The 24,962-nt window shown below is 50.7% G+C and overlaps 2 protein-coding genes across 2 annotated transcripts; both read left to right on the top strand.

Annotated features, from left to right (window-relative positions):
- Nucleotides 1-157: 157 nt before the first annotated feature.
- On the top strand, nt 158-14,669 carry CCDC159 (coiled-coil domain containing 159). The gene is made up of 12 exons (XM_007953600.2): nt 158-178; nt 4,521-4,554; nt 4,825-4,913; nt 5,008-5,089; nt 5,294-5,489; nt 5,986-6,053; nt 6,132-6,208; nt 11,130-11,242; nt 11,425-11,507; nt 12,242-12,355; nt 12,999-13,272; nt 14,507-14,669. The coding sequence occupies exons 1-12, from the start codon at nt 158-160 to the stop codon at nt 14,667-14,669; spliced, it is 1,314 nt and encodes a 437-aa protein (XP_007951791.2).
- Nucleotides 14,670-15,436: 767 nt separating this feature from the next.
- On the top strand, nt 15,437-20,934 carry PLPPR2 (phospholipid phosphatase related 2). The gene is made up of 8 exons (XM_042782655.1): nt 15,437-15,502; nt 16,339-16,527; nt 16,636-16,771; nt 17,459-17,730; nt 18,645-18,821; nt 19,976-20,098; nt 20,401-20,452; nt 20,591-20,934. Exons 1-8 carry the CDS (start codon nt 15,437-15,439, stop codon nt 20,932-20,934), a joined length of 1,359 nt encoding a protein of 452 aa, XP_042638589.1.
- The last annotated feature ends 4,028 nt before the right edge of the window (nt 20,935-24,962 follow it).

The following is a 24,962-nucleotide window of genomic DNA, read 5'->3' on the forward strand; positions in this document are numbered from 1 at the left end:
ATTGAGGCCTTCAGCTACATCGGCAGGGGCGGGGCTAAAATGCTGGCCACACCTCTCTCTGTGACTCCCGCTTCAGCCCTGGCACATTTCAATGTGATGGTGTCCCCACAGGATCAAATTTCACCGTCAGAGCTGGGGACTGGTTTCGCGGTCCCTGATGGGAGAGTATGAACAGGTGGTATGTGGTAGGTGGGGGTGGAAGTAGGTTGGGAGCCCGAAGGGCGTGCTGGATTCGCGGCTCTAGGGACGCGGCCCAAGCTAATGACCCCCTCCCCTTCCCCAAAGAATTCTCCCGGGAGGGACTGAGAAACAACAGCTGAATGTGGGAGGGAATTGAAGGGGGGAGAGCACACGACTGGGATGTGCCTGCAGTTGCGCTCAGAAGTGCCTCCCCCCTTTTCCTCTTCTGGTTCCCATTGCCTTCAGGTCACAGGTTCTCAGCTGGCATACAAGGACAAACACAGATTGAGCCCCTACTGTATGCCAGGCACTGGCACGAATTAATTCAGTTAATGATAACAACACAATAAGATGGATACTACAACATTGCATTTTTATAGTTGGGGACACTGAGGCAAAGCTAGAATCTGAAACCAGGCCATCGGCTGGAGTCTCCTTGTTTAACCATTTTGTATACTGCCTCTGGAAGTGAGGGCTTACCTTAGGGAGTGACTCTTGGAAGGGTTGTTTTGTTAGGTGCTGTTGAGTGGGTTCCGACTAATAGCAACTCTATGTACAACAGAACAAACTCGACCTAGTCCTGAGCCATCTGCACAATCGTTGTCACTGTTGAGATCATCCTTGCAACCACTGTGTCAATCCATCCCCTTGGTCTTCTCCTTTTTGGCTGACCCTCTACTTTACCAAGCATGATATCCTTTCCCAGGGATTGATCCTTTCTGACAACACGATCAAAGTATAAGAGATGAAGTCTGGCCATTCTTGCTTCTAAGGAGCATTCCAGCTGTACCTTCTCGAAGACAGATTTGTTCATTCTTCTGGCAGTCCACGGTACATTCGATATTCTTTGCTGACACCATAATTCAAATGTACCGACTCTTCTTTGGTTATTCTTATTCATTGTCCAGCTCTCACATGCATATGAGGCTATTGAAAATACCATGGTTGGGTCAGGCACCCTTTACTCTTCAAAGTGACATCTTTGCTCTCTAGCACTTTAAAGAGGTCTTTTGCAGCAGATTTTCCCAATGTGATACATTGTTTGATTTCACAACCGCTGCTTCCATGGGTATTGATTGTGGATCTAAGTAAAATGAAATCCCTGACAAGTTCAATCTTCTCTCTGTTTATCATAATGCTGCTTATTGGTCCAGTTGTGAGGATTTTTGTTTTCTCTATGTAGAGGTATAATCCATACTGAAGGTTATGGTCTTTGATCTTCATCAGTAAGTGCTTCAAGTCTTCTTTACTTTCAGTAAGCAAGGTTGTGTCGCCTGCATAGCGTTAATGAGTCTACCTCCAATCCTAATGCATTCTTCTTCATAAAGTCCAACTTCTTGGATTATATGTTCAGACACACAGACTGATTAAACATGGTGAAAGAATACAACTCTGACATGTACCTTTCCTTGAAGGGTAGTTGCTGTCAGGTGCTGTCAAGTGAGCTCTGATTCATAGCTACACTATGCACAACAGAACGAAACAGTTGCTGGTCCTGCACTATCCTCACAATCTTTGCTGTGCTTGAGCCCCTCATTGCAGCCACTGTGTCAATCCATCTTGTTGAGGGTCTTCCCCTTTTTTGCTGACCCTCCACCTTACCAAGCATGATATCCTTCTTCACGGAATGGTCCTTTCTGACAGCATGACCAAAGCAGGTGAGACGAAGTCTGGCCATTCTCACTTCCAAGGAGCATTCCAGCCGTACTTCTTCTGGCAGTCCATGGTATTTTCTTCACCAACACCACAATTCAAATGCTTCAATTTTTTTCAGTCTTCCTTATTCATTGTTCAGCTTTCACATGCATATGAGGCTATTGAAAATACCATGGCTTGAGTTAAGTGCACCTTAGTCTTCAAAGTGACATCTTTGCACTTTAACACTTTAAAGAGGTCTTTTGCAACAGTGCAGTATGTCGTCTGATTTCTTGACTGCTGCTTCCATGGGTGTTGATTGTGGATCCAAGTACAATGAAATCCCTGACAACTTCAATCTTTTCTCCATTTATCATGATGTTGCTTATTGGTCCAGTTGTGAGGATTTTTATTTTCTTTATGTTGAGATGTAATCCATACTGAAGGCTATAAGTGCTTCAAGTCATCTTCACTTTCATCAAGCAAGGTTGTGTCATCTGCCTATCTCAGGTGGTTAATGAGTCTTCCTCCAATCCTGATGCCGTGTTCTTCGTACAGTCCCTGACACACACCTTGCCTTGAAGGGTGGCCTAGAACATTTCAGAAAGAAGAACAACTTGTGCATCGTGGGGTGGGTGTGAAGAGTCGGTGAATGCTTAGGGTGGTCCCCGGCACTCAGTAGGTGCTCAGTAAACATGATCTTTAAAATGATTAAAGAAGACCTTTCAGAGGATATGCTGAGTGGATCTCGGAAGGGTGTATAGGAGTCTTTCAAGACCACTGGGCCAAGGAAAAGATACCAGGTGAAGCAGCAGAAGAGAAAGGTCTGGGGGGTTTGGTGAACTGGTTGAGCATGACCCAGGGCAAAGTGCCCTTCACCTGGAAGTTTTTCCAGGCATACCTACTCCAGGTTTTTCCATGTGTGCCAGCCCTGACTACAGTGGACAGGGAGAGGGACAGATGTGAGGCCCAGAGCCAAGTTCTTTTCTGTCCCCAGCCTTGCCCAGCACAGGCCTGGCCCCAAGTCAGCTAACATATATACTCTGCCCCTGCTGCTCACATTCCCTGGCTCTCATTGACCTGCAAGGCCAAGTTTAAACTCCTCAGCTTGGCCTTCAATGCCTTGCTCAAGCTGCCCTGCTCACCCACTGCTGCTTCCTCGACTGTCTCCAGGCATCCTGCATTTACCAGCACGGAGCATGTGGTTCCCCACCTCCAAGCCTTTGCACATGCTGTTTCCTGCCAGGAAAATCCTTCCTTAAAGCCCCATGTTAAGGTCCTTTTTTTGGGGGGGGGCGCGGGGGGAGTGCTCCTAGAGCCCTCACTTCCTTCTGTGGGGTCTCCTAGGTCCTTCTCACTGACCTGGCTGACCCCTAGGGTTGGGATCACTCCTTCCAGCTTCAGCTACAATGACTGAGAGGCCCTGTTTTCAGGGCCGAGGCCTCTCTGGGGTTTCAGGAAGGGTCTGTGCATGCCAATGCATGAGGTCTGGTCTCAGAGCAGCCCTCCATCCTTCTCACAGTGACCCTCTCCTGGCTGGCCTATCCCGGGACTCTGACCACACTGTGACCTGCCACTGCTCATCTCCCTTGCCCTCCATCGTGTGTTTGCCTGCTGACGGGAAGTGTGACAAGTTCTGGGGTTAGTTGAAGGGTGCTCCTGGGGCTCGGAGGGGCTAAGGATATGAGGGTCACTCTGGCCTGGCCCTGAAGGAAGCCCTCACCCCCAGGATCTTCCTCAGACAAGACCTTGGACTGTACGAATCAGTGGTCTAGGACCTCAGATTCGGAGACCTTGGGGCCAGCTGCTTCTGAGAACACAGGGACGTGTGTGGACTGGAGGCCTGGGTGGGGTTTGGGGCTTCGGCCACATGGGGCTCCCTCCTTGCCCAACTCGGACTTGCTGAAGGACAGCTGTAATGAACAGGACCTTCTGAAGAGGCACTGCCACATTTCCAAGGTCACCCCACCCATGGAACCCCTTGCTCCACTACAGTCTGCTGATGTGGGGTTCAGGGAGGGGCTTTGGGAGTGAGGGAGGGAAGCTCACCAAGAACACTCACACTTTATGTCCCCAGGACCTAGAACACTCAGCAGGCCCTCGCTGAAAGGGGCTAAATGAATGGATGAAGGAATGGAGGAAATGAATGAGTAATTGTGCGTTTTGAATGAAATTTGGTCTGCTTGTCTCTGTGTACCACTTTGCCTGGAGGTCAGTGTGGCTGTGATTGTGTGTCTGAGATGTGTGCAGGTAGGTGCTGTGGGTCTTGATGACTTGAGGTTGGAGTGTGTGGCTGCAGCTGAGGTTGTGTGCTCATGACCTCTGTGTTTCAGCGACTTTGTGTGGTTGTATGTTGGGTGCTGTTGGTTCCCCTTGCGGATGATGCTGTGTTGTTTGCTCCTAAGAAGGAGGGTCATTACCTGAGCCCAGGCCAACGACAGGGCTGGCATTGGGCCAGAGCCCAAGCTCAAAGTCCACAGACCTGCATGCATCACGTCTGGGACAAGACACACAGGTGCACTTGTGAGTTCAGGCAGGCCAGTGGAGGTGTGCTCATGTGCCTAGAGGCAGCTTCGCCTGTACTCATGGTTGGGACACCCAGAACCCAGCAGACCCAGCTTTGTCCAACCACCCAGACTGGGATGGGGTGAGCAGGGAGGGAGATCAGGGACAAATACCACTCCCTGCTTGTCTCCCTCCCCTAGACATCCTTGGATACCAAGAGTTTCAAGGTCAAAGGTGAGAACCCTCCCTGCCAACAGGCTGTGTGAGGAAAGACTAACCCTGTTCCTACCCCCACCCTCTGCCCAGTACAAACACTGAGGCCTACTCACCCTGCCCCAGCCTCTGCTGCCTTGCTCCTGACCTTGATCTCTATTTCCCACCTCCACCTCAAGGGAACCCTGCTCCTTACCTTGCCCCTGCTGGTACCCTGAGCCTCAGTTGACCTCTGCCCTTGCCCCGCCTACACCCTTCCCAGCCTCAGCTGACTCTTAACTCTGCCCATAGCCAAGTCCAACACAATGACACCCGAAGCCCAGAAGCAACTGCGATCCGAACTGGAGTCACTCAAGAGCCAGCTACAGGCTCAGACCAAGGTAAGCTGCCTTGACACCGCCCCCAGCAACCACTGCGCCACTGGTGTCCTCCCATCCCCAACTTCCAGCCCAAGCCGGACCTCTTTCCCCCCAGGCTTTCGAGTTCCTGAACCACTCGGTGACCATGTTGGAGAAGGAAAGCTGCCTACAGCAAATCAAGATCCAACAGCTTGAAGGTAAGGACAGGCTAGGGGTCAAGGTCAGGCTGGAGGCCTGGTCCTATTAGAGTCAGCCAAGGTCAGGCCACGGTGAGAGAAGTTGAGGCAGCCTGGGTTCAGGGTTGGGGTCAGACCAGGGTTAAGGGGAGCTGGGTTCAAAGCTAAGATCAGGCTGAGCACAGGGTGAGGTCAGGGTTCTGTCAAGGTCCTCTATGCCCATAGAGGTGCTGAGCCCTGCGGGCTGCCAGGCACAAAAGGAGCTGAACAAATGGGACCTGGAGCAGGGCCGGCAGGAGCTATATGGCGCCCTGGCCCAAGGCCTGCAGGGACTGCAGAAGACCCTGAAAGACAATGAGGAGGTGCAGCAGGCCCGGACCAACCGCTGCCTGCAACTGCTGGCCCAGGAGATCCAGAACAGGTGAGTGTGGGTGGGAGGACAGCCTGGAGGTGGAAGGAGGGAAGGGAGGAGGCATCGCAGGCAAGATGGGGAAATGGGGGACCCCCATCTTGCCCTTGCCCCTGCCTGCACCCTTCCCAGCCTTCCCAGGGGACACTGGGGTCCATGGAAAGAGACAGGAGGAGTGGATTGGGGCTTGGAAGAGACAGGAAGCTAGGGTGAAGAGGCAATGGGGAGACCAGGAGACAGGGGATATGGGAAGTTGGCAGACAGAAGTGGGAGGCCAAGCAATGGGAGGCTGAGGGAGTGGAATGTGCTGAGGGAATGGGAGGCTGGAAGTCAGGAGGAGAGGATGGGGAGGGGGGGAGGGTAGTAGTAACCAGAGGAGAAAGGTAGACTGAAACATGGGGAAGGGACAAAGGCTAGGGTGGATGGCTCTTTGGACACATGGGAGCTGGGGCCTGGGATGCCAGGGGCTGGGAAGGGAGTGCAGGTTGACAATACACTGTCCCTTCAGTAAGAAGTTCCTGTGGGAAGAGCTGGAGCTGGTACGAGAGGAAGTGATCTTAATCTACCAGAAGCTCCGTGAGTGCCTGGAGCCCCCATCCAGGAGGGGTGGTCCTTCTGCAACCCCAGTCCCCCTGAGTCCCTTTCCCCCTACAGAGACTCAGGAGGAGGAGATCACAGAGAACCTGGCGAACATCAAGAAGATGCAGAAGATGCAGGTGAAGTGTCGTAAGGTGAGGCCTTCACCATCAGACTAGAGCCAGGAGGCCTAAGTACCAGTTCTAGTTCTGTCGCTTACTGTTCACTTACCTTATGCAACTCATTTCCTCTCTGGGCCTCAGTTTCTTCAACTATGTAATGAGTACAATAATGACATATCCCTGCCTGATCGCTAATCACTCAGTTAATTATTGTTTTTCAGTGCCATCAAGTCAGTTCTAGCTCATAGTGACCCTGTGTACAACAGAACGAAGTACTGCCTGGTCCTGTGCTATCCTCACAAACATTGCTATGTCTGAGCCCATTGTTACAGTCACTGTCAATCCTTGAGGGTCTTCCTGTTTTTCATGGATCCTCTGCTGATGTCCTTCTCTGGGGACAGGTCCCTCCTGATAACATGTCCAAAGTACATGACACAAAAGTCTCACCCATCCTTGTTTCTAAGGAGCATTCTAGCTGTACTTCTTCCAAAATGGATTTGTTCGATCTTCTGGCAGTCTGTGGTACAGTCAATATTCTTCACCAACACCATAACTCAAACGCATCAATTCATTCTCCATTTTCCTTATTTCTTGTCTAGCTTTTGCATGCATATGAGGTGATTGAAAATACCATGGCTTGGGCCAGGCATACCTTAGTCCTCAAGGTGACAGTTTGCTTTTTAATACTTTAAAGAGGCCATTGCAGAAAATTTACCCAGTGCAATGCATTGTTTAATTTCTTGACTGCTGCTTCCACAGTCGTTAATGATGGATCCAAGTAAAATGAAATCCTTAACAACTTCAGTCTTTTCTCTGTTTATCATGATGTCCCACCCCTTACCTGTCAGTTTGTTGTACTGTGGTGGCTTTCCTGTTGCTGTGATGGGGAAGTTATACCACAAATATTTAAAGTACCAGGAGGGTTCCCCATGATGGACAGGTTTCAGCAGAGCTTCTGTGAGGGACAGAGTAGGAAGAAGGACGTGGCAATCTACTGCTGAAAAAAAAAATGGCCAATGACAACCTTATGAATAGCAGTGGAACATGGTTTGATATTTTGCCAGAAGATGAGCCCCTCAGGTTGGAAGGCACTCAAATTATGACTGGGGAAGAGCTGCCACCTCAAAGTATAGTTGACCTTAATGGCATGGATGGAGTAAAGCTTTCAGGACCTTCAATTGCTGATGTGGCATGACTCAAAATTAGGAGAAACAGCTCCAAATATCCATTAATAATCAGAATGTGGAATCTAAGAAAATGGGAAGTTGTCAAAAATGAAATGGAATACATAAAGATTGATATCCTATGCATCAGTGAACTGAAATGCACTGGTATTGATCATTTTGAATGAACAGTCACATGGTCTTCTATGACAGAAATGACAAATGGAAGAGGAATGGCGTCACATTCATTGTCAAAAAGAACATTTCATTATCTATCCTGCAGTACAATGCTATCAGTAATAGGATAATATCCATACACATACCAATTAATACTACTCTTATTCAAATTTACACACCAACCACTAATGCCAAGAAAAGAAGAAATTGAACATTTTTGCCAACTTGTATAGTCTGAAGTTGATCAAACATGCATGCAATCAAGATACATTGATAATATATGTGATTAGAACACAAAGGTTGGACACAAAGAAGGACCAGTAGTTGGAAAACATAGTCTTCCTGATAGAAAGAAGGCAGACATAGCATTATAGAATTTTGCAAAACTTATTCATTGCAAATACCTTTTTTCAACAACTAGAAGCATGGACCTCACCAGGTGGCATACACAGGAATCAAATCGACTCTATCTGTGGGAAGAGATGATGGAGAAGCTCAATATCACCAGTCAGAACAAGGCCAGGGGCTGACTGCAGAACACATCAATTGCTCCAACACAAGTTTAAGTTGAAACTGAAGAAAATTAAAATAAATCTATGAGAGCCAAGTACAACTTTGAAAATTTCCCACCTGAATTTAGAGACCATCTGAAGAACAAAGTTAACACATTGAACACTAATGACTGAAGACCAGACGAGATGTGGGATGACATCAAGGACATAATACACAAGAAAAGCAAAACATCATTAAAATGATAGGAAAGAAAAAAAAGACCAAAATGAATGTCTGGAGAGACTCCAAAACTTACTCTTTTTTTTTTTTTAACTTTTTTTTTTTTTTTTTAATTAGGATTTGGGTGAAGATTTACAGAGTAAATTCACTTTTCATACAGAAGTTCACATATACTTTGTCTCATGTCATTGACCAAAATTTACAATGCAGCAGCTCCCCTCCCACTTCCTCCCCATAGTCACCTCCTCCCAGTGTCCATCCCTTCATACTCTTCTGCACCCTGAGCTATCTCCCTGTGCATAAGCAGCCCTTCCTTCTCCCATGATTGTTCTCTCCAGGGCATGTGTCTACTTGAGGTAAATGTTTAACTCACATGCCTGTACTTTGTTTGGTTGGAAACCAAAGTTGTGGGTTCAATTCCAGACCTGAAGGGCAGCTAGGGGCCATAGTCTCAGTGGTTACACCAGGCTCTATTGGACCAGCAAACCTGGTCCCCACCTTTTTTTTTTTTTTTTTGTCTCCAAATGATTTTGAGCAAAACTTACTCTTGAATGGAGAGTAGCTAAAGTGAATGGAAGATATGATGAAGTAAAAGAGCTGAACAGAAGATTTCAAAGGGCAGCTCAAGAAAAGAAACTAAATTATTACAATGAAATGTGCAAAGGCCTGGAATTAGAAAACCAAAAGGGAAGAACATGCTTGACATTTCTCAAGCTAAAAGAACGGAAGAAAAAATTCAAGGTTCAACTTGCAATATTGAAGGATTCTATGGGTAAAATATTGAACAATGCAGGAAGCATCAAAAGAAGATGGAAGGAACACACAGAGTCAAATGGTTGACATTCAACCATTTCAGGCGGTAGCATATGAAGAAGAACCAATGGTATTGAAGGAAGAAGTCCAAGCTGCCCTGAAGGAGTTGGCAAAAAACAAGGCTCTGGGATGTGGCAAAATACCGATTGAGATATTTCAACAAATGGGTGCAACACTGGAGACACTCACTTGTCTATACCAAGAGATTTGGAAGACAGCTATCTAGCCAACCAAAGGAAAGAGATCCATATCTGTGCCCATTCCAAAGAAAGGTGATCCAATGGAATGCAGAAATTATTGAACAATATAATTAATATCACACACAAGTAAAATTAGGCTGAAGAGAATTCAAAAACAGTTGCAGCAGTACATTGACAGGGGACTGCCAAAAATTCAAGCCAGATTCAGAAGAGAATGTGGAACAAGGAATAGAATCGTTAATGTCAGATGGATCTTGGCTGAGAGCAGAGAATACCAGAAAGACGTTTATGTATGTTTTATTGACTATGCAAACGTGTTGGATTTTGTGGCTCATGATTAATTTTGGATAACATTGCAAAGATGAGAATTCCAGAGCACTTAATTGTGCTCCTGCAGAACCTGTGCATAGAACAAGAGTAGTCATTCAGACAGAACACGGGGATACTGCATGGTTTAAAATCAGGAAAGGTGTGCGCCAGGGATGTATCCTTTCACCATACTTATTCAAACTATCTGCTGAGCAAATACTCTGAGAAGTTGGACTGTATGAAGAAGCACATGGCATCAGGATTGGAGGAAGAGTCATTAACAACCTGTGATATGTCAAAACACAACCTTGTTACTGAAAGTGAAGAAGACTGGAAGCACTTACTGATAAGGATCAAAGCTTTAAGTATGAATTATTCCTTAACATAAAGAAATCAAAAAGTTTTCACAACTGGACCAATAGGCAATATCATGATAAATAGAGAAAAGATGGAAGTTGTCATGGATTTCATTTTACTTATATTCTAAATCAATGCCCATGGAAGCTGCAGTTAAGGAATCAAATGATGTATTGCATTTAATACTTTAAAAAGTATTAAAAAGCAGAGGTGTTGCTTTGAGGATTTCTGACCGAAGCCATGGTATTTTCAATTGTCTCATGTGAATGTGAAAGCTGGTTAATGGATAAGGAAAACCGCAGAAGAATTGATACCTTTGCATCATGGTGTTGGTGAAGAATATTAAATATACTATGGACTGCCAGAAGAATGAACAAATCTATCTTGGAGGAAGTACAGCCAGAATTGCTCCTTATAGGTAAGGATGGTGAGACAATTTCTGGCTTACTTTGGGCATATTATCAGGAGGGACCAGTCCCTGGAGAAGGACATTATATTTGTTAAAGTAGAGGGTCAGTGAAAAGGAAAAGACCCTAAATGATAGGGATTAACACAGTGGGTACAACAATGAGCTCAAACATAGCATAGAAGTGTTGTTGAACATATGGTCACTATGAGTCAGAACCCACTGTTGTTGTTGTTGTTATGTGCTGTCGAGTTGGACCTGACTCATAGCGACCTCTCCTTGGGTTTCCAAGGCGGTATCACCTGAAAGTAGATTGCCCCATCTTCCTTCCGAGGAGTGGCTTGTGGGTTTGAACAGCCAGCCCTCTGATTAGCAGTCAGGTGCCTTAGGCACGATGCTACCAGGGCTCCCCAGAACCCACTAGACAGCTCCTAACAACATCATGATGTTGTTTATTGGTCCAGTTGTGAGAATTTTTGTTTCCTTTCTGTTGAAGTGTGATCCATACTGAAGTGTATTGTCTTTGATCTTCATCAGTAAGTGCTTCAAGTCCTCTTTACTTTCAGCAAGCTAGGTTCTAGGTTCTGCCATCCACATATCACAGGTTGTGAATAAATCTTCCTCCAGTCTTTGGGGAAAGAAAGACCTGAAAATCTGCTTCCGTGAAGATGAGTCTTTGAAACCTTAGAGGGCAGTTCCATTCTGGCCTATAGGGTTACTGTGATGTGATCAACTTGATGGCAATGGGTTAACCTTTCACCATCATTAGTATTGGTGTTTTTATCCTCCGGCCCCAGGTTCTGACCAAGATGAAGCAACAGGGGCTTGAGGCCTGCATGGAATCTGAAGGGACGCCCAGAGGCAGCAGCTCCTGGAAGGATGACCTCCACAAGGAGCTGAGTGACATATGGTGATGCCCAGCCCCCATGTTGATCTGTGACCTCAACTGAGCCACTTCCCAACGGGATCAAGCAGGGACCCTTAGAACCCGGAGCCCTGAGTCCAGACCTCCTTCTCCCCCTAGGACCACCTCGGTCCTTGTCCCCACCACGGCCCCTCCTGTGGGGCCCCTAGCTCCTCCTCTCCCCACAGGTCTGCTGTGCACTTGCTGCAGAACTCCATCGATAGCTTCACCATGTCCTCCGGGGGCCACCATAAGTCTGCAAGCCTCAGGGGTGAGGGTCTCATTCACACATGGTGGTCAGTTTCAGAGGTCATATTTGAGGGGCACATTTGGAGGCTCTTATTCTGTAGTCACATTAAGTAATGTTCTGGGGTAGTATTAAGGAGTCACTGGAAGTCTGGTGGTGTAATGGTTAAAGCATTTGGCTCCTAACCAAAAGGTCATCAGTTCGAAACCATCAGCCACTCCTCGGGAGAAAGATTAGAGAGTCTGCTTCCATAAAGATTTACAGTCTTAGAAACCCTATGGGGTAATTCTTCTCAGTCCTAAAGGGTTGCAGTGAGTCAAAGTTGATTCCATGGCAGTGGGTTTGGTGGAGGTTTCCTCCAGGGGTCACATTCAGGATCACTGGGATCATTTTTAAGGCTTTGTTGTTGTTATATACCTAGTCAGACCCGACTCATAGTGACCTCTCCTTGGGTTTCCAAAGCCATATCACTATGGAAGTAGATTGCCCCATCTTCCTTCCAAGAAGTGGCTGGTGGATTTGAACCGCCAGCCTTCTGGTTAGCAGTCAAGTACCTTAGGCACTATGCTACCAGATCAAGGGTCATTGAGGTCATAATTTGGTGTCATGTCAGGTCACATTCAAGGTCTATGGGCATGATATCAAGGATCTCTAAGGTGTAATATCAAAGGACACTGAGCTCCTTTTCAGAGGGTCCTCGAGGGTCACATTCAGGGTTTGTGGATGAAGGTCCCAAATCTCACATGTCCCTACTGCAGGCCACAAGGGACACCCATGCTTGAGCCCGCCACCCCCCTCCTGGGACTCAGACTCTGACTTGGAACAGGACCCCTGCCAGACTTCTATGAACAAGAGCTGCTCCTTCCCCTCAGGTACAGATCCTTCCTGGCCCCACCCCACCCAAACCCGCTCCTGGTTTGCCCGGGAATCCCACAGGATGGACCCTCAGGACTGTCCCAGCTCTGGTCCCTGACCCCCGACCCTGGAATCCCCTGTAGAAGGGAGGTCCCTGACGCACCTCCTCTTTCCACAGCCTGAGCAGCGGGGTCTGCTCCCCAAGACAGCCCTTCCAGAGAGAAAATAAACTAGCTGAGACCCTCCTCCACCCCTGGACTGTTTCTTCTGCTGCTTCCAGCACCTGGGCCCTACCATCACCCCCTTCATTTACTCTCTAGTGCTGGGGAGGGTGCAAAGATGCCAGGGAGTGTGCAGGATGTGTGGGCCTTGAGTCAGGGGATAGTGTGGAGCAGAATTAACATATGACCCTGGCCAGAAGTCAGTCTGTCCAGATGTGAGGGGCCAGACACACTGCCCCAACTGTTCACCAGACAGCTCTTTCACATTGGCACCTAAAGTTCCTCTCTGGTGAGCCTTGGTGAACTGGGCCGCTTTCTCCACGGCCTACGTGGGAAAACGGAGACCCAGAAAGGGTGGGCACAGCTCTGAAACCCTGCACTCCTTCCAGTAGGCTTCGCCCAGAGTCCTCATCCCTCCTCCCAGCTCTATTCTAATAAGATCCTTTCTCAAGAGCACCTGAGGCCCCGCCCCGGATCACGCTAATGAGACGTCGCATATCCCCGCCCCACATGGTTATGCAAATGAGTCCCATGAGGCCCCGCCCCTCCGCCAAGGCTCAGGCGCGGAGTCTGCGCTGCGCGGAACGGCCGGACCCGGTCCGCGGCGTCTCTGTCTCTTCGTCCTCTCACCGGGCCAGCCGTCGGTCTGTCCGTCCGGCAGTGCCGGGTCGTTTGGGTGGAGCGGAAGCTCAGGCGGCGGCTACCTCGATCTGGTGAGGGGAAGGGGCTTAGGGAGCCCCTTGCATCCCCTCCCGCGGGCTTCTGATCCTCGGTCTATCTGTCCATCTGGGGCCTCGGTTCCTGCGGGTCGCATCCCTCCGGGTCCAGCGTGGGGAGCGTAAGGGGAGGCGGCGAGCTGGTGCTCCGGTACTGGGCTGGGGGAGGGGATCCCCGGCGACGGTGGTGAGGGTGGCTGTGGATGACTATGGTTGTCATTTTGTGTCAATGTGTGATTGTATAACGGTCATTGTGTGGCTGTATAACTGTCTTTGTGTGGCTGTATGACTATGAGTGTGTGCGGCTATGTCTCCTGGGGCTGTCACTGTGTAGTCGTGGTGGGTATCACTCTGGTGGGGGGTTTGTGGCTGTGATGTTGTGGCTGCCATTGAGTGGCCGTATGACTGTGTGGCTGTCTTTGGTGTCTGTATGGCTGTGTGCATATGACTGCCATTTGTGGCTGTGTATTTGCCTGATGGTGTGTGTGTGTCTGTGAACTTGCACCTTTCTGGTGTGGTCGTGTGGCTCTGTGTATGAATCTGTGTCATGGTCCATATATGTGCCCTTGTGAGGCCATGTGGCTGTGGTTGTGTGTGGCACCATTTCTCTTCTATGCCAGTGTGCATAAGAGACCATTAACGTGTGTGCTGTCATTAAGTGCCTTGTGATTGGGCGAGTGACACCGTGACTGGTCTGTGACCCCTGTTGTGTGTGAGGTGTGGCTCTTGCTGTGATTCTCAAGTGTGTTGGCAGCCCTGAGGCTAAGCCCCTCACCCTGGTGCATTGAAGGCTTGTGTGGGCTGTATGTAGGGCTGTGAAGTGTGTGGAGGGCTTCCTGGTGTGTCCCTGTGACTATGTATGTGGGTGTCTGTGACAAGCCGTATGCACGCCGGGTGTGTGTGTGTGTGTGTGTGTTGTATGTGTGAGCAGTTACGTGTTGTGGGTGTTGGGCACCTGTCTGAATGAGTGAGCAGGCCTGTCTTGTTCACCACATGGCTGGCACCCAGCACAGCCCTTGGAACCCAGCAGGCTCTCTGTCTGAATAGTGGAACGAATGAATGCTGTGCACTCTGAAGTGTGTGCGTGCATGTGTGTGTGTGTGTGTCTGTGGTATTTGGGACGGATGCTCTGGGGCTGCTGCCATGGGTAATTGTGTCCATGGGAGGGTGAGGGGCCAGGAGGGTATCTGTCCCTTCTGATGACTCTCACTCCACATGTCACACTGTACAGCCAGCTGTGTGGATGGGGCACTGGACCCAGAGCTCCTACCCTCGCCTGCCTGGGCCTGAGTTTCTGCAACCGTGCAATGGGGGTGACCATCATCCCTGCCCTGCTGGCCGCTAGGGGCGGCTGTGAGTCTGTGGGCGTGGCGGCGGCCTGTGGGAAGCCGTAGGGCGCTTTCACAGGTGAGGTCTGGCTGGAAGAATGGGTGTAGCCAGTGTGATTGGAGCGTTGGGAACGCAGGTTAGGCTAGGGGGAAGGGGAGAACAAGGCTAGCCCCCGCAAGACTCTGGGAGGCAGACGGGGCTGGGAGGAGGGGTGGGAGGGAGAGAGGGAGAGGCAGCTGGGAAAGAACGAGGTCCTGGCCATCAGCCCGCATCAGACACACACAGATGGGGGAGGGAGGAGAGAGTGGCCCCTGTGGATGTCATGGGTCGGGTGAGTGGCCGGGGGGAGGGTGCGGCGGGGAGGATGGCATGGAGCAGGGATCTCCTGTAAAGTACGTGGGGGAAGAGTATGGGGTCCCCTAAAAGCTAGGGTGTTGGGAGGCCTTTCTAAATGCCCTGGGGGAGCAGTTCTCATAAAGCTAAGGAGTCCCTTCTTAAGGCCAAGGAAAGGGTCCAAATTGAGGGTAGTGGGGGAGAGTCTCTCCTAAAAGGCGTGGGATCCGAATCTTTTAAGTGGACTGTCGAGAGGAGGGACCACTGCTATATCTCTGAGGTCCGGGACCAGGGCAAAGCCGGCTATCAAGTGAGGTAGATGTCTCCAATGGGCAGGGGCAGGGGCCAACGGGGGCGGGACTAGCTATACAGAGGCGTGGCCATACAGCGCTGGAGGCGGAGTCAGACTCGGGGGAGGGGCCAGGATCTCGGTGACCCTGCCCCGCGGCCTGCGCGGGCGGTCCCACCCCTTCCCTCCTCTGCAGGCCGGGCCTTCATCATGGCGGGAGGGAGACCCCAGCTGAAGAGGAGTTTCTCCATCATTCCCTGCTTTGTCTTCGTGGAGGTGAGGACAGTATTCCTCACCCAGAAACCCTCCGCAACCCTCCTGAGGGGTGCCCCTGCCTTCCTGTCTCTGCCTCTGTTACGTCTCTCCTTAACCTCCGTGTCCATCAGCCTTGCCAGGTCACCGCCTGTACCCATTTTCCCATCTCCCTGGCGTCAGTCCCCTTTCTCCCTGATCTCTCACTCCTTGTCTCTATAGCTGTACTTTCTCTTAAGAGGTGGTGATGAGCGTGGACTTGGACGTTGCAGAGTGAGTTCCAGGACCACTCTGCCCTGTCCTTACTGAGGGGCTCTGAGTCCCTCTCATACCCTCCCTCCTGAGCTTCAGTTTCATCATCTGTAAGATGGGCATCATTAGAATCCCTCTCTCCTAGGGCTGTCATAAGGTTAAAATGGACTAATTCATGAAAAATGTTTAGTATGATGCCCAGCCCACAGTAAAGGTTATACCTGTGGTGGTGCGATTACTACTACTAATATTACTATTTTTTTCCCTGTTGCTCTGTCCCTCCACTACCCAACCCATCATCTCGCTCTCCCTCTGGTCTGAACCCAGACCACACTCCCTCCCTCATCCTATCTCCTCTCTCTCTTTCTTCCTCTGTCCATCTCTTTTTGTTTCTCCCAGGCCCTGACTCTTCTTTCTTCCTCCTCGCCATCTCTCTCTGCCCCTATTAGTCTATGCCTTTTTTGCTACCTCAGTCTTGATATGTCTCTCTCCCTTGTCTCTGTCCCCATCTCTCTTCTCTCTGCATCTCTGTGTCTCCATTTCACCTGCCTCAGCTCAGGCCCTGACCCTGTCTCTTCTCTCCCTGTGTCTCTCTGCTCTGCCGACAGTCGGTGCTGCTGGGCGTCGTGGTCCTGCTTGCTTACCGCCTGGAGTTCACGGACACCTTCCCCGTGCACACCCAGGGGTTCTTCTGCTATGACAGTACATATGCTAAGCCCTACCCAGGCCCTGAGGCTGCCAGCCGTGCACCCCCTGCCCTTATCTACGCCTTGGTCACCGCTGGGCCCACCCTCACGGTGAGACCTTGGGGTGGCCTTGGTCAGGCTTCGGGAAGGACCTCACAGGAGGCAGGAGGTGAAAGGCACGAGAGGGCCAGGAAAAGTCTGCCTTGGTCTTGCCCACAGATTCTGCTGGGGGAGTTGGCACGTGCCTTTTTCCCTGCACCACCCTCCGCCATCCCCATCATTGGAGAGAGCACCATTGTGTCTGGGGCCTGTTGCCGCTTCAGTCCCCCACTGCGGAGGCTTGTCCGCTTCCTGGGTGAGTGGTGTGGCCAGGGGTCGGTCCTGTAGTAATGAGGGGGAGCAGAGACAGAGGGTTGAGGGCCCAGCTTAGTCATTATTATTCCAGGGGAAAGAGGGTTTAGGATTACCATCATGGGGACTTCAGGGCCAGGGAGGGAACTGGGCTCAGGCTGGACATAATGGAGGTTCCAGGGGCATGAGCAGGGCCTAGTCCAGCCAGGTGGGCAGCTGTAGGAGGAGGGTCCGAAAATGTTACAAGGGGAGTGTTAGGCAGAAAAGGGGGCAGAGGCTCAGGCCAACACAGTGGGGTCTCAGCTATAATGGGTGACCATGGAGTAGAGGGCTAGAGAACCAATTGAGACTTCCTGGTGGTCCCGGGGGAGAATGTGATCAGCCAGACATGCCACTGGGGTGGTCCTAGGATCTAGGACACAGGCCTAACCCTGATGCAGTGTGTTGGCTGTCCAAGGGAGGGCTCACTCCCTACATAGTGAAGCTCTCAGAGAGACAGAGGTCTCAAGGGAAGGGGGACCTTGGCCCAGCTATAACAGGGAACAACGTTGGGGGGTTGTCTCAGCTGTGCTTTAACAGTGGTCACAGAAATAGGGAGACCAGTGGCCCAGTGAACGGTAAGGGAGCGCTCAGGAAGAGATCTTTGGGATGGGGGGGCGGGGCACAGGCGTGAAGTTCCTCTTCCCCCCAGGGGTCTACGCCTTCGGCCTCTTCACCACCACCATCTTCGCCAACGCGGGGCAAGTGGTGACCGGCAACCCCACGCCGCATTTTCTGTCGGTCTGCCGTCCCAACTACACGGCTCTGGGCTGCCTGCCGCCCTCGCCTGACCGGCCAGGGCCCGACCGCTTCGTCACGGACCAGGGTGCTTGCGCCGGCAGCCCCAGCCTCGTGGCCGCCGCGCGCCGAGCCTTCCCCTGCAAGGACGCGGCCCTCTGCGCCTACGCAGTCACCTACACCGCGGTGAGTCTCAGGTGCTGCGAGCTCAGAAAGAGGGCCCAGTGGACTGCTGCACTGAGATGCTGCTGGGGCCGAGCCTCTGAGTCCTACCGCGAGGGAGGCCACGCCCCGGGGCTGTGACACCACCCCCAGGGCGGAGCCTGCCTCCCTTGTATATTCTGACTCCTCCCCTCGGATCCTGGCCACACCCCCGAGCCTGAGTCTGTGGCTGAATTCCTGGTTGTGTGTTCCTCTACGTTTGGCCACGTCCCTCACCCAGTAATGCCATGCCCAAGAGAGGTCTTGTGGGATCAGGACACGTCCCTGGAGAGACGTTTTGTACCTCCTGGAGCCTAACTGTGCCCCCACGATGCTACAGGTCTTAGATATTGGCTGGGAGATTGATTGGGCCGGTGAGCCTGTGAGGCTGCCCCCCCTGGAGCTCCTGCCTCTCCCCTGAAGGCCTTGACCTTGCCCTTTGTTGTGCTGGCCACGCCCTTGACTCTTAACAGTGTTAGGACTTTCTGATTCTGTCCTGTTGCCCTTGTTGCACAGGGCCCCTGTTCCTATGACTCTTTTCTGTTGTCCGGGTGCTCCTAGCGCTATCAGTAGTCCACTGGAGTTTGGTGACCCCACCTCCTGCAGCTCCTAGACCTGTCCCCCTTTGTCCCTGATTCAACCTTCTGGTGTCTGTAGCCACATCCTAACTCATCAAGTGTCTTTCCTCATCTGTGACTGCATCCCCCGGAAACACTCCCCTGAATTTTATCTCCTGTGGCTCCTTTTGCTAGAGCCCCTGACATGCCATCTAGCCCCATGACAACATTTGGGACTCTGGTCACGCAGCCACGTTCCCTAGCCCAGAAGGAGGTGTCCACTTGAGTGTGGTTACTGCGCCTCCAAGAACATGAGTCCCCTGACCTGTCCCCAACCCACAGATGTACGTGACTCTCGTGTTCCGAGTGAAGGGCTCCCGCCTGGTGAAGCCCTCTCTCTGCCTGGCCCTGCTGTGCCCCGCCTTCCTGGTGGGCGTGGTCCGTGTGGCTGAGTACCGAAACCACTGGTCCGATGTGCTGGCGGGCTTCCTGACTGGAGCAGCCATTGCCACCTTCCTGGTGAGTCCCCTTCTTCCTCCCCCTAGCCTGGGAGCCCCCATCAGCCCCCTGACCCAAGAGGCAGGATCTTATAATGGTTAAGGATGTGGACTCTGAGTGACCTTAGGCGAGTCCCTTAACTTGACTGTGCCTGCATGTTCTCATTTGTGAAATGGGATGACAGAATGGGACCAGGATGAGGCAAATGAGGCACGCACCTTCAGGGTGAAAATACTCGGTAATCAAGATCAATAGTAGTTTAACAAAGTAATTTCGTGTGTGAAAATTAATGCCAGGCATCACTGTGGACAAAATATCAAACTTTTAAATAAAGATGGGATCTGATCCTGCCCTTGCATAACTTGGTCTCACTCATCTCATCCTAGTTCTGGCCCTGTGGGGAAATTATAGTACCTACCTCTGGTGGCATAGACCCTAAGGCATTTGACTGCTAACCAGAAGGCTGATGGTTCAAACCCACCAGCCATTCCTCAGAAGGAAGATTGGGCAGTCTACTTCCATAGAGACACTGTTTTGGAAACCCAAGGAGGGGTCACTGTAAGTAGGAAACGACTCCACAGCAGTGAGTTGTTTTGTTTTTTTTAACCTCTCAGTAAGGTGGAAAGAGCAGCCCTGGCCCATAATAAAAAGAAAAAAAAAAAAAAAAAACCTCACTGCTGTTGAGTCAGATCTGACTCATAGCAACCCCTCCTTGGGTTTCTGAAGCACTATCACTACAGAAGTAGATTGCCCAACCTTCCTTCCTGATTTGTGGCTGGTGAGTTTGAACCGCTAGCCTTCTGGTTAGCAGTCAAATGCCTTAGGCACTGTGCTACCAGAGCTCCCAGCCCATAGTAAGTGCCATAAAAATGTTAGCTATTTTTCATAAACCCAAGCCTCAGTTTTCTTATCTGAAAAATGGGGAGTTTTTTTTTTCCTACTTTTATTGTGGTGAAAACATACACAACAAGACATTCACCAACATAACTTCCACATTTACAGCTCAGGGACATTGATGACATTTTTCATGTTTTGCCAACATCATTGCTATCCTTTTCTAAAATAGTCTACCACCATTAGCATAAACTCAATGCAAAATGGGGATCGTATTTACATAACTCCTACCTGATTGGCCTTAGTCCTGACACAGAGCTCTCTCCCTCCGTCTGCCCCAGGTCACCTGCGTTGTGCACAACTTCCAGAGTCGGCTGCCCTCTGGCCGAAGGCTCTCCCCTTGGGAGGACCTGGGCCAAGCCCCCACCATGGACAACCCCCTCGAAAAGTTAAGTGTAGCCCAGGTAAGGGGAGCCGGGGACTGCTCCGGCTGGAGAGGGTGGTGGGTGGAGGAAGGCCATGGATGCAGAAGTGGGGCAAGAGGTGGGCATCTCAGAGCAGAGCCATGGGGAGGTGGAGGAATCGCTGGTTTCTGTGGTCATGAGCCTTGCAACTAGAAGGTTACACCCCGTCTCTCCTGAAGAGACATATCCTGAGAACTCTGATTGTATCTTCCATGGGGCTCTGCACCCGCTAAGCCCCTTGTGCCCTGGCCGGCAGGGCCCAGAGGGCCCACTAGCCTCTTCCTTCTGCCTCTTTGTCTCAGGAACCCGAGGCCTGCAGGCCGCATTCGACACCGGCACGGCTCACCCCATCCAGTAAGTGTGGGGGGAGTGGGAGGATAAAGGGAGGTGGTCTTCCAGATGGGCTGTCACTGCCACAGAGGTCTCTCCCATGCCCTCGTGGCCCCCTGCAAGCTTTCTGGACCCCCTGACCTTTAACTCCTGACCCCCCAGAGCCGCAGAACTGCACCCGCCGTGGCCACCTGATTCCCAGCTGCGTGTCCTCCAGGGCCCCAGCCATGTGTTCTTCACCCCGTGTTCCCCGCCCTCGATTGAGATCTGAGCCGACGCCCCTGCCACTGCCCCTACCCCTGCCAGCACCAACCCCCAGCCAGGGCCCCTCACCCTCCTCCCCCGGGCCTGGGGGGCCAGGCGGGGGTGGTGGACGTGGCCGGAAGCTGCTGCTACCCACACCCCTCCTGCGGGACCTGTACACCCTCAGTGGACTCTATTCCTCCCCTTTTCACCGGGACAACTTCAGCCCTTACCTCTTTGCAAGCCGTGACCACCTGCTGTGAAGCCCACCCACCCACCCACCAGAATCTGCCCAGCCCCCATCTCTTCCCTGCCATGAGTTCCTGTGCCTGTGTATGCCCTGTCAGTGCCAAAGCCCTCTGCCCCCAGACCGCCAGGCCCAGACACCTAAGGATGGTAGGAAGACATGGGAGATCTCCCTGCCTTCCTGGCCCTCTGGGACGTCTAAGTGGGCAAAACTGGGAGGTGGGTCTTTGTCCCTGGGATTGCCCTTTTAAGGGCAAAAGCCTGCCTGGCCCTTGGAGCCCCCAGTTCTCTGAATTCTAAACAAAGGGAGTTTACTCCAGCCAATGGGAGTTCTCCCCTAGTCTTAGCCTCCTCAGGCAGGAGGGCAACTCCAGCCAGTATTCAGTGTCTGACCAATAGGAACCCTTGGTTTTTAGAATTTCTAGGGTGGGTGGGTATGATTCCAGCCAATGGGGGACCGCCCATGTCTAAGCAAGTGCAAAGGAGAGGAGAGAGATGGGGCAATCTTTTGTCATTGGGTTCTCTCTCAGAATCAGAGTCCAGCCAGAGGGTGAGGGGCAGGCTCCCCAAGGGCAGGGTCCTTGGGGACCCCTTCCTCTCTCAGCTCCTCCTCCATCTACCACCTCTCACACAATCCCTCCTAATTCCCCACTTTTTCAGGGCTTGCCCTGGTTTGGGGTTCAGGGTGTTGTGTCTCCCCTCGCCTGTACCCAGGTCACTCCAAACCCTCTGTTATTTATTAGGGCTGTGGGGAGAGACTTTTTCTTCGAACTCACCCCTGTTCTGCATACTGTCCCCCATGCTCTAGCCTCGTGCAGATGTGCCATTATGGGGGGCATGGGCAAAACAGGGAGGGCTCCCCAACCCTGGGCAGGCAAAGGCAGTGGGCAGAGGAAATACTGCCCCCCCTCCTGCCCCCTCCTCTTTAATAAAGATCTGGCTTTTCATCTTTAATAAAGACCTGTTTATAACAGAATTTTGGCCACCTTCTTTCCTCCCCCAAGTGGTGGTGTGTAGAGGATTTTAACCATGGGTTAGATGTCAGTAAGGCTGGATATGGGTGTATCTTCACAGTGTGTCTGAGGGCTATTGTGGAGAGGCAGTGTGGGGCTCTGGGACAAGCCATTTGGGTTTAAATCCTGGCTCCACCACTTCCTGGTTGTGAGACCTCCGAGGAGTTAACCTCTCTGTGCCCTTGTTTGCTCATCTGTCAAGTGTGGACAGCCCCATAAGCCCCATGTGAGGCACATAAACAGGCGACAAGTGAGGCCTCACATGCCTTTATTCCCCAGAGCAGCTAGTCTGTGGCTGCAGCCAGGTCAGAAGGCATGGGGAAAACAGTGAGGAGAGCTTGGGGGTACTCACAAGGATGGGGGATGCTGAGGGGCTATAGGAATCAAGCCACATAGGACAGCAGGGGTGCTGATGTGTCCCCTGAGCCCCAACCTCATGGACTGAGCTGAAGCCCAGGGAGGGCAGGGGAGCAAGGGAGCCACAAACCTCACTGTGGCTCAGAGAGGGTTCAGAGAGACCAATCAGGGCACAGAATCATCCAGCAACCAGGAAGGGACAGTGTGCTTTCCTCCTCTCCCCCCACATGCATTCATTCATTCATTCATCAAACACTCATGGAGTGCCTACTGTGTGCCGAGAGCTCTTTAAGCTGTTTAGGTACAGGAGCTAGCTCACATTATAACATCTGAGAAGATAAATAAGAGAAATAAACAATAAACAAATCCAAAATTCCAAATTTCCAAAGGGCCTGAAAACCATTTTCTTCACACTCATTTGCAGCAAAACCTGACCTGAACTGACTCAAGCTCACATAGAGCTTTTCTTCTCTGACTTGATGTGAATGTCCCGATGTTTCACTGCAGCTACCTTGATTGGTTTGGGGATTTTGCTTCGGGACCCCTTGGGGTGAGATGCAATACATAGTATTTGCACCATGTTACTTTTTGGAAAAAAGAGCCCTGGTGGCACAGTGGTTAAAGCAATTGTCTGCTAATGGAAATGCTAACACCAGCTGCTACACAGAAGAAAGAAGTGGCAGTCTGCTTCCAGAAGGATCACAGCCTTGAAAACACTATGGGTTTTAACTTTTTCAAAATCCAAAAACTCCTGAATTCCAAACTGTGGACCCAAGGGTTTAGCTAAGGGCTTGGGCTCTCTGATATGTTAGGTATTGATAAGTGATAAGGAGAACATAAGCTAGGAAAGAAGATGGGATAACTGTGGGATTGGGACATGGTTTTCACTTTAAAGTGGGTAGTCAGGGAGGTTCCCTCTGGGGAGATATCATTGGAGCTGAAACCTGAGTGAACAATAAATGCAAAGGCCACAAGGTGGGAATGTAGCTGCTGTGCTCGAGCAACAGTGAGAAGGCTAGGGGGACTGGAGTGGCAAAGGAGGTGGCGGAGTTGACAGTGGGTCATGGTGAATGAGATGGGAGCTATGACAGGGCTAGAGAGAGAAAGGACAGAATCAGGGTGACCCACCAAGGCTTTTGCTTCTACGGCTCGCACCCCTAAGACTCCTGTGGTAGAGTTGCCGCCTCCCTGGTCAGGAGGGAAAAAAAAAAAAAAAAGCTGTCAGCACAGTGGACAGCGCTTCCGGTAGGCCTAGTTGGGGCTGTCCATGGTGCTGATATTGAACAGGGGGACAGAACCAAAAAAAAAAAAAAAAAACCTCCGTCCCATCGAGTTGATTCCAACTCATAGCGACTCCCATTGGGTTTCCGAGGAGGTAAGTCTTTACAGAAGTAGATAAGCCAGTCTTCCTTTGGCGGAGTGGCTGGTAGGTTTGAACAGCCAATCTTCTGGATAGCAATCAATTGCCTTAGGCACTATGCTACCTCATGGCACAAGGAAGTGTCTGGGTCCTCTGAGAAGAGTGAGACAGTGGGCATGGCCTTGCCCCATGTTAAGTAGACAGCACAGACTAGGCTGTATTTGCTTATTCAAACATCTACTTGTGGGTTTCAGACTATCTCAAACTCAACTCTGCCAAAACTGAGCCCTGGTTTAAAATGTAAGTCAGATCATGGCTCTCCTCTGCTCAGAACTCTGATGACTCATAGTAAAAGCAAAGTTTCCCAAACGCCTCAGGGCCTTTATACTTGCCGATATCTCCACTGGAATGCTCTCTGCCCACATATCTGCGTGGTTCATTCCCTTTCCAGTTATCACTGTCTTCAGGGATACCTGCCTGGATCACCTTACTCAAAGTTACAAAACAACAAATTCCTGCTTAAATTTCTCTTAGTGGTCATTATTTGTCTCCCCCACTAGGATGTCAGCTCCACTCGGGTAGATATTTTGTCTACTGTCTGTTCCCTGCTGGGTCATCAATGCCTAGAACAGGACCTGGTGCTCAATGTCTCTTAAATTAATAAATCACTTGAGTATGCTGATAAGTCAGGGAAAGGGACAGACTGCCCGAGTCACCCACTTCCCTACACCCCACCCCTCAATCTAGCCGCTCAGCCCAGTCCTGACCACAGGTGGATACACTCCCACACAGCACCTGCCATGCTTCTGTTAGGATATGAAGATGGCTTTCTGAGAAGAGTGACTGTATGCATGAGAGATATGCCAAAGTCCGTATCTCTGCCAAATGTACTTGTTCAGCCTACATTTATGAGCCCATACTGTTGCAGCAGTCTATTGACAGGGAGCTGCCAGAAATTAAAGCTACATTCAGAAAAGGACATGGGATGAGGGATATCATTGCTGAAAGGAATGAACACCAGAAAGATATTTACCCATGTTTTATTGACTGGGCAAAGGCATTCAACTGTGTGGATCATAATAAATTATGGATAACGTTGAAAAGAATGAGAATTCCAGAACACTTAATTATGCTCAGGAGGAACCTATTATAGACCAAGAGGCTGTCATTCAAACAGAACAAGAGGATACTGCATGACTTAAAATCAGGAAGGGTGTGCATCAGGGTTGTGTCCTTTCACCATACTTATTCGATCTGTCTGTTGAGCAAATAATCTGAGAAGCTGCACTATATGACAAGAACATGGCATCAGGAT

This window comes from Orycteropus afer, unplaced genomic scaffold (genome assembly GCF_000298275.1).
Source record: "Orycteropus afer afer isolate SDZICR_OR568_19922 unplaced genomic scaffold, OryAfe1.0 scaffold00402, whole genome shotgun sequence".
NCBI classification, from domain to species: domain Eukaryota; kingdom Metazoa; phylum Chordata; class Mammalia; order Tubulidentata; family Orycteropodidae; genus Orycteropus; species Orycteropus afer.